This window comes from Zeugodacus cucurbitae, chromosome 6 (genome assembly GCF_028554725.1).
Source record: "Zeugodacus cucurbitae isolate PBARC_wt_2022May chromosome 6, idZeuCucr1.2, whole genome shotgun sequence".
NCBI lineage: Eukaryota > Metazoa > Arthropoda > Insecta > Diptera > Tephritidae > Zeugodacus > Zeugodacus cucurbitae.
This window is the reverse complement of record NC_071671.1, coordinates 29,390,554-29,402,725: the sequence shown is the minus strand read 5'-3', so window position 1 is coordinate 29,402,725 and position 12,172 is coordinate 29,390,554. Positions and strand designations below refer to the sequence as shown.

General features: G+C 38.5%; 1 protein-coding gene across 26 annotated transcripts in view; it reads left to right on the top strand.

The window, feature by feature from the left end:
- Ptprq_4 (phosphatidylinositol phosphatase PTPRQ) overlaps window positions 1-12,172 on the top strand; it is a 474,745-nt gene that overhangs the window by 146,940 nt on the left and 315,633 nt on the right. For all 26 annotated transcript variants that reach the window (XM_054235185.1, XM_054235183.1, XM_054235189.1 and 23 more), the window contains one exon: window positions 9,307-9,534. In XM_054235185.1, coding sequence (XP_054091160.1) covers window positions 9,307-9,534 — 228 coding nt within the window. The remainder of the gene's footprint in view (window positions 1-9,306; window positions 9,535-12,172) is intronic.

Below are 12,172 nucleotides of genomic sequence, written 5' to 3'. Positions count from 1 at the left end.
AGCAAATAGTACACCCCCCCCGACTCTGTTCAGTCGATCGCATCTAAAGATTTGAAATTCACTATTTAATATTTCGTTATCAAAGATATGAGGTTTAAGCCAAGTTTCAGTAAAAGCAATGACTTTAAAATTACAATTAGTGCTGTTCAAATACAATTCTTTTAATTTTGTATTTAAACCCCTTACATTTTGATAGTGAATTTGTAATGAATTTTTTATAATTAGTTTTTTGAATCCGCGGCATTTTTTGGAATATGAGCAATTACAGTTTGTTTTTGTTGTTTTTGCTCGAATTCGCGCACGAAAGCTCCAGGTGGCCAAAATGATTCATCAAGTAGCAATTGAAAATTAACAGCTGAAACGCCAATCTTGAAAGAAGATATGTTTCTTTCGTATTTAAAGTTAAATTTTCTGACATCAATATCAATATCGTTAATTTTTAATTTCGACGAGATGTAAAACTTTATATCTTCGATTGTGGTATCCGAAGCGAATCTCGAAACGAAAATAGATTTTCGTTGAGGTATTACTACCAAATTTTTTGCCACAAACTCAGAGTTAATAGGAGGCGGATCCTGAATAGTTTTCCGCTTAAGGTTATCGTTAATTGTTTTCGGAGGATTAAGCACTTTTGAAGAGGAAGGCTTCTCTCCTTGAGGGCAAGGAGATGAGAGATTAATAAGGTCTAATTTCACCGGTGACATACTTTTCACGGACAAAGTGGCAGGTTCCTCATTAGACGGACGTTTACGTTTTGATGAAGGCTTAGCATTATCATCTTGATCATTTAGGCATTTAAATGATTGAAACAACACTTCATAATGCTTAAATTTTTCTGTAAGGTTTTGAAGTTCTCGACCGATTTCTTTAAAATTATTGCGCGCCTGTTTAAAAACTTTAAATAATTCAATATCTGTCGGTCTACACTTTAAGCACGACCAGCGCAGACCCTTTCCATCGAGAATAGAATCTAAGATTCTACCTGTCAATCCAGCACATTTAAGATGGGCAAGCCCGTCACAAAGCCAACAAGAAACAAAACGATCAGAATCGCCTTTAATAGTACAATTCGGAAAATTGCAAGTCATTATGAGAAAAAAAAAAAAATAAATTGAAGGAAAAAACAGAATAGTAAATAATAATAAAAATTAAAATATGATATAATAGTAAATAGAAAAACAATAATAGTTATACTGAATTAGCCGAGATCACAACCAATATAATAGTGAGCAGTTTGAGAAGCACTGAGCCACTTAAAAATAACACGCAAACAGCTGTGAGCAAAAAATGAAAGAAAAAAAGACGAATCAAAAGAAAAAGAGCAAATTAAAACAAAAACAATATGCAATCGCACAAACAATTGCAAAGTAGGAAATAAAATTGATAATTGATAACAACAACAAATGATTTAAAAGACTCGGCACCAGAATTTAAGAAAATAGTTAAAATACAATTAAAATTTAAATATAACACAAAAGCAAATTAGCACAAATACTTAGCTTTAGATTACACTTATTAAAAGTAAACTTTCTTTAATTATATTAATAAATTTAAGCACAAATTCAAGAACCGAGAAAAAATTAAACTTCACAGTTTGACGTGTTGCCAGATGATATGTGGACAAAACTATAATACTCTCTTAGCAACTTTTGTTGCGAGAGTATAAAAAAAGTATTACCGACCAGTGAACAAAAACAAATTAGGCTGTGCTGTGTGTACATAAACATTGTTGACTAGTTTTTACGGTTTTTTTTCACTTTCGCAGCAAAGAAGAAGCTACGATAATTTAACGGTATTAGATCATCAGCTAATACAAAAATGTTCGCTTGAAAATATTTTTAAAAATAAATAATTTATTGAATTCAAATTTTATTATTCTTATACAGGATTAAATGTAGAATGTTGACTCCAAATTTGTGTACACGTGTTCGCCAAATACATAAGCGAGATAATGGTACTTTTATTTTTCAACATAAGAATTGAAGCGATCAAAAGTGTACAAGTATAATTCATATAAAGTAGTTTCTTTGTAACTTTTAAAATTTTGATTCAAATTTAATAACGAGTTGGATTTTCGGAAAGATTTAGAACCTCAATCAATAGGTTTTTCGTTGATCATACAAACTTGCTCGTCTCCTGAGTTGTTATTTCAGACCACTTTTTAAGTACCACGTTTTTGAGCTGCAGTGTATCTTATTTTCAAAAGTGCTCATAAATGCTCTATAGGGTTTCGGTGCGTTATAAAGCAACCAAAGCCTCGCAATTTCAACTATGTGCTTGGGTTCTTTATCTTGTTGGAAATAATACCCATTTTGCAAACCCAATTTTTCAGCGCTCGATCTAATATCATACTTTAAAATGTCTAAATAAATATACCTATCCTGCCAGTGCCAGGGGTTGGTACTCAAACCTACACCATCACACTCCCTCATACGTGCTTCGCAGTAGGATATAGATTATTTTTGTTGTATTCTTCACCTGATCTAAGCCAAACAATTTACAACCTATTATGCCAAATATCCAGTACTTTGATTCATAGGAGGAAAGAACATTATTTCAGAACTTATTCGGCATGGTTACATAATATTTGCGAAGTCAATACGAGTTTTTCGATTAACTAGTGAAACATTTTTGTATTAGCTGCTTGTGTACTTTCACTGTATGTAATTGGCATAGAAACCCTTTAGCCGGTTATAGCCGAATCGATAATGGTGCGCCATACTTCTCTTTCCCTCGCAATTCGGCGCCAGTTGGAAATCCCAAGTGAAAACAGGTCGCTCTCCACCTGATCTTTCCAACGAAGTGGAGGCCATTCTCTTCGTATGCTTCCACCAACGGTTACTACATCGAACACTTTCAAAGTCGGAGTGTTTTGTCCATTTGGACAACATGACCTAGACAATATAACTGCTGTCAGATTATTTATTATTAATTATGTCAATGTCGTAGCATAACTCGTACAGTTCATCGTTCCATCGTCTGCATTATTTGCCGTTGGCAATGTTCAGGGGACCATAAATCTTGCGCAAACCTTGTATCTCGTAAACTCCTAGTGTCGTCTCATCGAATATTGACATCGTCCACGCTTCTACACCCCAAGAATGATAAGCGTCTTGTAGAGTTTGATTTTGGTGCGTCGAGAGAGGACTTTACTTTTCAATTGCCTACACAGTCCAAAGTAGCACCTGTTGGCACGAGTGATTCTGCGCTGGATTTCGAGGCTGACAGTCTCGGCTCGTAGATGTCCTTCTCGATCTTGACTGAGCTTTTGGTGATGCTCAACGTCAGTTTACACAGCCGTATTAGTTTTGCAGGGATGTCAAAATCGGACATTTCGGCATAGAAGCAGCACCCTTTCGTGCTATCGAAGGTAACTTTAAAATCAACGAAAAAGTGGTGTGTGTCGATTCTCTCCGCGCATGATGAATATATGATCAGTTGTTGATTGAAGGTTTAAAACTCCACTGTTCGATATGACCTTATAAGCGATATTTAGGAGACTTATCCCACGGTAATCGGCACAGATTATCGGGTCTCTCTTTTTATGGATTGGGCAGAGCACACTGAGATTCCAATCAAAGGTCATGCATTCGTCCGACCATATTCTGCAAAAAAGTTGATGCATGCATCTTATCAGTTCTTCGCCGCCATATTTAATTAGCGCGGCCGTTAATCCATCGTTATTGTTCATCAAGAGGGTAATTGTTATTCGATTCTGCATGGTCGGGCATGTGAAACATCGTCGTCGATTGAGGAATCAGGTTCGCCATCTTCTTGTGTTGTAATTTCACAGCCATTCAGCAGGTCAGAGAAATGTTCCCTCCATAAATCCAGTATGCCCTCGACATCGGTGACCAGATAACAACCTTGGTCTCTACATGAGAATGCGCTGGTCTTGAAACGGTAATCGGTAAGTCGCATAAGTTTTTTATAAAATTTTGATTGAAAATCTTCCATCTATCACAATATGATCGATTTGGTTGCGCATGTTTCGATCAAGAGACAGCCATGATAAGACATCCTGATGATTTTTCTTGTGCTGGAATAAATATGACGTTCATCCATCGATGTCAATGTCAAGGACTCGGCGATGGAGTCTCTCTCCCACTACAAATCCAACACAAAATCTGCGCTTCTTTATATGGCCGCTGTAGTAGATGTCACTAGGACCTACCTTCTTCCGTCCTTGCCCCGTCCATCGCATTTCTTGGTTAAGGGCGTAAAAGTGTCGAAATTGTCAATACTACTCATATTGAAAAATAATCTTTGAATCAGAAGTATCGAAGTTAACGGAAACGTATTTATCGCAAGATAGCCATAATCAGCAAAATAATCGCGAATTTGTCTGGCATGTACTAAGCTTGGCAGATGCCCCCAGAGGCACATAACGATGGAACGATACCAAAATGTTTAGATGGTAATAGTCTGTGGCAATATCAATGAAGGGAAAGTTGGATGCTACGTCGCCAGATCTTAATACTCTTGACTTCTGCATATGAGGATATCCACATAGTAAAACCGGTGTTACGAAAGGCTTCATCATGAGTCAATATAAAGATCGGCTGAGTAAAATTTGGGATGAATTGGACCAAGATATGTAAATTGTAAGCGTCAAACGATTAAAAAAGGGTAAAGATTTGAACTATCAAACCAATTCCTCATTCTTTGAAGATTACATCAAATGAAAAAATCTTGAAATTCTATTAATTTATTTCATTTTTTACCCTTTGTTTTAGTGGCACTTCTGGGTCACAATTTAGTGGTATAAACCCAGATATATTATCTATTACATCATCCAATAGACTTTTAAACCGATTTTTGTGTCTCCATAGAAAGGCTGACTTCCTAAATGTATTTTGCTTTGCATTCGAATAGTAATTTTGACTATTTATACAATACTACAAGCTATAAAACACAGCATTTGGCACCTTATTAATGGTTTCAAAATTATTTTTGTTATACTCTCGCAACAAGTTGCACAGAGTATTATAGTTTTGTTCTGTGGAAATAAAATTTGGTATGAAGGATCGCACTATGAAGGGGCATATTTGGATGTACTTATTTTGGGGAAGTGGGCGTGGCCCCGCCTCAAATAGGTTTTTGTACATATCTCGCAAAAGTTAGCAGTAGTTCTTTTTAGCCACTTCTTAATACAGTCGTAAAATGAAAAATGAGAAATCGGATAATAACCACACCCACATCTCATATAAAGGTTAGGTTGAAAATTACTAAAAGTGAGTTAACTCACTAACGAAAAACGTCAGAAACTAAATTTCACTTAAGAAATGGGAGATGGAAGCTGCACTCAGACTTTTTTTACAAAATGGAAAATGGGAATGGCGTCGCCCACATGGGTCAAAAACCATATCTCAGGAACTACTCGACCGATTTCAATGAAACTTGGTTTGTAATAGTTTCCTTATATCGCAATGATATATTGTGAAAATAGGCCAAATCGCTTCACAACCACGCCTACTTCCTATATATCAGAACTTTGAAGATGATCTGAATATTTTTTTTACAATATGTAAAGTAAGCACTAGTGAAGATATCGGAAGAGAACTTTGCAGAGATACTGCATTTATAGTGTGGCAGCCCTTTCTAAAAATTGCCGAAAACGGACCATAGGTTTTTAAGGCCCCATATATCGAATGGGGTCATATGTAGAAGTTCACGCAAGTGAGGAAAGTTTCTGATTGCCATTCACTTGGGAGTGGCCAGGAACGATTCTTTTGCATATGACTCAAGCAGCTCACGACTTCCGGTTTTAGACCAAGTATCCCCTGGGTAGCTAACAGACATCCGTTTGGAGGCGAGCTAAAGTGAGAAGGCGAAGCCCGCTTGTGCGGTTGTGCGTAGGGCTTGGGACCCACCACATAAAAAAATCTCCCCAATGAAAACAAACACCGAGCCTCGGATGAGAAACCCCCCTTTTGATGACGACCCCTGCAAACGTACTAAGGATCATGATTTGAGGGCATGCACCTGGAATGTCCGGACTCTTAATTGGGAAGGTGCCTCTGCCCAGCTGGTTGATGTCCTCATACAACTAAAGGCTGACATCACCGCCGTCCAAGAAGTGCGATGGACGGGACAAGGACGGAAGAAGGTGGGTCCTTGTGACATCTACTACAGCGGCCATATAAAGGAGCGCAAATTCGGTGTTGGATTTGTGGTGGGAGAGAGACTCCGTCGCCGAGTCCTGGCATTCACCCCGGTGGATGAACGTCTTGCCACAATCCGCATCAAAGCGAGGTTCTTCAACATATCGCTGATTTGCGCCCACGCCCCAACGGAAGAGAAGGACGATGTGACCAAAGATGCTTTCTATGAGCGCCTAGAACGTACCTATGAGCGCTGCCCCCGCCACGATGTCAAAATCGTGCTTGGCGATTTTAACGCCAGGGTGGGTAAAGAAGGTGTCTTTGGTACAACAGTCGGAAAATTCAGCCTCCATGACGAAACATCGCCAAACGGCCTGAGGCTGATCGACTTCGCTGGGCCCGAAATATGGTTGTCTGCAGTACCAGATTCCAGCATAAAAAAATTCATCAAGCAACGTGGCTGTCCCCTGATCGAAACACGCGCAATCAAATCGATCACGTTGTGATAGATGGAAGACATGTCTCCAGTGTTTTAGACGTGCGTACGCTCCGAGGACCAAACATTGACTCGAACCATTATCTAGTAGCAGCAAAGATACGCACTCGCCTCTGTGCAGCAAAGAACGCCCGTCAACAAACACAAGGAAGGTTCGACGTCGAAAAGCTGCAATCACAACCGACAGCCGAACGATTTTCTACTCGACTTGCACTCCTGCTCTTTGAGAGCACTCATCAGCATCTCGATATAAGGGAGCTGTGGAACGGCATTTCAAACTCATTGCATGCCGCTGCAGCCGAAACAATTGGTCTCCGGCAACGCCAAAAAACCAGTTGGTACGATGAGAATTGTCGTTCCGCAGTGGAGAGAAAACAGACTGCCTACCTGCTCAATGGCACTGAAAGTACAACACCAGGAGATGGCGAACCCGATTCCCCAATCGAAGACGATGGAATAGATGTTCCATTTCCCGACCATGAAGAAATTCGAATAGCAATTACCCGCTTGAAGAACAACAAAGCGGCGGGGGCCGATGGATTACCGGCCGAGCTATTCAAATACGGCGGCGAAGAACTGATAAGGTGCATACTTCAGCTTCTTTGTAGAATATGGTCGGAAGAAAGCATGCCTGACGATTGGAATCTTAGTGTGCTCTGCCCAATCCATAAGAAGGGAGACCCCACAATCTGCGCCAACTACCGTGGTATAAGTCTCCTCAATATCGCATATAAGGTTTTGTCGAGCGTATTGTGTGAAAGACTAAAGCCCACCGTCAACGAACTGATTGGACCTTATCAGTGTGGCTTTAGACCTGGAAAATCCACAATGGACCAGATATTCACCATGCGCCAAATCTTGGAAAAGACCCGAGAGAGAAGAATCGATACTCACCATCTTTTTATCGATTTTAAAGCTGCCTTCGATAGCACGAAAAGGAGCTGCCTTTATGCCGCGATGTCTGAATTTGGTATCCCTGCAAAACTAATACGGCTATGTAAGCTGACGTTGAGCAACACCAAAAGCTCCGTCAGGATCGGGAAGGACCTCTCCGAGCCGTTCGATACCAAACGAGGCTTCAGACAGGGTGACTCACTATCGTGCGACTTCTTCAATCTATTGCTGGAAAAAATAATACGAGCTGCAGAACTATATAGAGAGGGTACAATCTTCTACAAGAGTGTACAGCTCCTGGCGTATGCCGATGATATTGATATCATCGGAAGCAACAACCGCGCCGTTTGTTCTGCGTTTTCCAGACTAGATAAAGAAGCGAAGCGTATGGGTCTGGTGGTGAATGAGGACAAGACGAAATATCTCCTGTCATCAAACAAACAGTCAGCGCACTCGCGTCTTGGCTCCCACGTCACCGTTGACAGTCATAACCTTGAAGTTGTAGATAATTTCGTTTATCTGGGAACCAGCATTAACAACACCAACAATGTCAGCCTTGAAATCCAACGCAGAATCACTCTTGCCAACAGGTGCTACTTTGGACTGAGTAGGCAATTGAAAAGTAAAGTCCTCTCTCGACGAACCAAAATCAAACTCTATAAGTCGCTCATTATTCCCGTCCTGATGTATGGCGCTGAAGCGTGGACGATGACAACATCCGATGAGACGACTCTTGGGGTTTTCGACGATGAGCTGTACGATTTATACGACGACATTGACATAGTTCAGCGAATAAAACGACAGCGGCTACGCTGGCTAGGTCATGTTGTACGGATGGAAGAAAACACTCCAGCTCTGAAAGTATTCGATGCAGTACCCGCTGGAGCAAGCCGCGGAAGAGGACGACCTCCACTCCGGTGGAAAGACCAAGTGCAAAGTGACCTGGCTTCACTTGGTGTTTCCAGTTGGCGCCAAAAAGCAAAAAGGAGGAATGAGTGGCGCGCTCTGGTGGATTCGGCTATAATATATATATTCTCCATGGCACATTTTTCTGCACAAATAGTGTTCGCAAAGGTTTTTGTTATTAACAATGAATTTGATTTTTTCACTTCAATAATATTGAAAATTTCTTCTAACAAAATGTTCGTTTGTTATAAAGAGTTCAATGCATAAACTCAATAATTACTGCGCCGATTTCAAAAATTCACCATTGGAAAGCTACATTTACCCCGAGTAACAAAGGTTATCTTTATAGCTAGAATATCAACTTTCTGGAAATAGTTCCCAGTTGAATGGTATCAAAAAGACTCCGTGATCTTAATCTGGAACTGAAAATCGTCTTGCAAGTCATTCTCTTCGCATCGCTGCTGCTTGCTGAACAAAATTTCAAAGCCTCCCAAGTACGCGCTGGAGAGTCGAGTACGGAGCGTGTGCAGCGGCTTGAAGAACAAAATATTAGAAATATACAAGCTCGAACTAGGGCGTCGAACTCTAAACGTTCCCAACGCCTTCATATTCAGAGAGAAAGACAACGAAGACCAAAGAGGTCGTAATCAAGTTTTAGCTCATTGCAAATACAATATAATTCCATATTCGAATTTTCCTTATTTTACTTTTTTAAAATGAACCCATGCAAGAACGGGAAAGAACATCCATATGTATGGGAGAGTGTGTATAAGTGTGTAAAAACTTATAACTTTGGAAATGTTTGTTTAAACTCGTGCGAAGCCCGAGCAGTCTGCTAGTTATAGATATTTACTTATAAATTTGTTATTGTTCTTCATATGTGTTAACCCCAATTTTTTTTTTCAGAGCCGTTATTGCAAGACTTTTTTATAGAAGAATATGGAAAGGATCAATTTAAAATAAGCTGGGATAACCCAAAATACCACTCTTGTGTTTCGCGTTATAATATAAAGTGGTTTACTATGGACTGTCGGGATGATATAGATAAAGACAAGCGAGTCAAAGGAATAAGTTCAATTAAAACAGACTCATTTTCACACAAAAATGTTAATATACCCATTGGATATAAGCAAGGTATGAAAATTTGTTCTTATTTATAATAATATGAATTATTTTACGGTTATAGTTAAATACAGTCGTTATGCACTCACTTCTAATAGCATATACCATATGCAGTTAATGAAAACTTACCACAGTTGTTGCAATTCCAAAAAATTCCACTTAACCTATTACGAGTATTCTCGAAATTGTAGCATAAAACATTGTACACAACCTAATCAGTAATTTTCCCATTCATTCCCCTAATCTAAAGTTCCAAAATGCAAAAAAAAAACGAAAACACATAAAGTGTCATAACTAAGCCATAAATAAAATTATTAAAGTAAAATTTGGTACAAAGGATGGTCCTAGTAAGGGCCATATTTGGATGTAATTTGTTTGGGGAAGTGGTCGTGGCCCCGCCCCCAAATAGGTTTTTTGTGCATATCTCGCAAACCAATATATAATATTTCTATAATATATAAGCCAAACTTTCTGCAGTCGGTTTCCTTACGTACCCCACTATACACCATGGAAATAGTTTAAATCGGATTATAACCACGCCCACCTCCCATACAAAAATTATGTTGAAAATTACTAAAAATGCTTTAATTCAGTAAGGGAAAACACCAGAAATCTTAAATTTCATTATAAAGAAGGTACAGAAAGGCTCTACCCACATTGGTATACAAAAAAAAGCGGAACCCCGCCCACGTCAAAAACCATATCTCCGAAACAATTCGACCAATATCATTGAAACTTGGTTTGTAATATTTCCCTTACTATAAATGCATTATTTATGCAAAGTTCTGTTCCGATATCTTCACTAGTGCTTACTTTACATATTGTAAAGTAAACTATTCAGATCGACTTCAAAGTTATGGCATATGGGAAGTAGACGTGGTTGTGAACCGATTTGGCCTTTTTTCACAACATATCATTTCGATGTAAGGAAACAATTACAAACCAAGTTTGATTGAATTTGGTCGAGTAGTTCCTGAGATATGGTTTTTGACCCATAAGTGGGCGACGCCACGCCCATTTTCAATTTTGTAAAAAAATCTGAGTGCAGTTTCCATCTGCCATTTCTTATGTGAAATTTATTGTTTCTGACGTTTTTATTTAGTGAGTTAACCCACTTTTATTAATTTTCAACCTAACCCTTGTATGGGAGGTGGGCGTGGTTAATGTCTGATTGCTTTCATTCTTGGACTGTATTAAGAAGCGGCTAAAAAAACGACTGCAGAAAGTTTGATTTATATAGCTCTATTGGCTTGCGAGATATGTACCAAAAACCTATTTGTGGCCACGCCCACTTCCCAAATTACGTCCAAATATGCCCCTTCATAGTGCGATCCTTCATATTCTCTATTGGTTTGCGAGATATGTACCAAAAACCTATTTGTGGCCACGCCCACTTCCCAAAAAAAATTACGTCCAAATATGCCCCTTCATAGTGCGATCCTTCATACCAAATTTTAATTCCATAGCTTTATTTATGGCTTAGTTATGGCACTTTATGGTTTTCGGTTTCCGCCATTTTGTGGGCGTGGCAGTGGTTCGATTTTGCAACCTTCCTATGCTGCCAAGAAATAAGTGTGCCAAGTTTCATCAATATATCTTAATTTTTACTCAAGTTCCAACTTGCACAGACGGACGGACATTCGGATTTGAACTCCACTCTTCACCCTGATCACTTTGATATATATAACCCTATATCTAACTCGTTTAGTTTTGGGTGTTACAAACAACCGTTATGTGAACAAACCTATAATACTCTCTTTAGCAACTTTGTTTCTAGCAACTTTGTTGCGAGAGTATAAAAATGTATATAGTTTTGTAATGTTTTTTTTTCATATTTATTGTTATTAGTAAGTTTTTTGTTATTAATAAGAAATAAATGCGATTTTCATTCTAAAAGAAAAAATATTAGATCAAAATATTTGTGAAAAGGCTTGGTAAGTACCTCGAGGCACTTAAGCGGGATTCATTTAAGTTTAAGCGTCTCCAAAGTCTTGCATGTTCAGAGGGAGCACTTAGGCGGGGATTACTGTAATAAATTGACATAAATAAATTGCGAGAGTATAAAATGTTCGGTCACAACCGAACTTAGCCGTTCCTTACTTGTTAATACCTGATACTAGTCCAGAAATTAGTTTTCTTTATTATTTTGTAACTAATTTGTTGATCTGTTGAATATTTAATTACATATAAAATTTCAGTTTACAATTATATTAATATCATAATGCTCATGATTACGAAACGATGTTGAACCCGGAATGTATGTATGTCAGTTCGCCCCTAGCACTTGTTGGTCAAACTCCAAATCTCAAGGTCTACTCGACCTTTTTCAACACGAAACGTAATATTGTTTGATATTCTGACACGACAGCGACAAGCGACAGCAAAATTTTGTGAACGTATAACCTTAGTTATACTATAGTGTGGCGGTGAAAATTAATGAAATCAGTCCACAAATTACACCTGCGCTTGTATATTAAATAAAACAGGTTTCGTTATTTTAGTGGATTTTAAGTCATATATATTGTTGAAGAGTTATCTTAGTAAAATTTCGTTGCAAGATGTTTTCGAGTAAAGACTACCCTTAAATTCCGAACTTACATATGGGGCATTCTCTGTAAAAAAAAAGCCACTTGAAAAAAAAAGTTCTCTA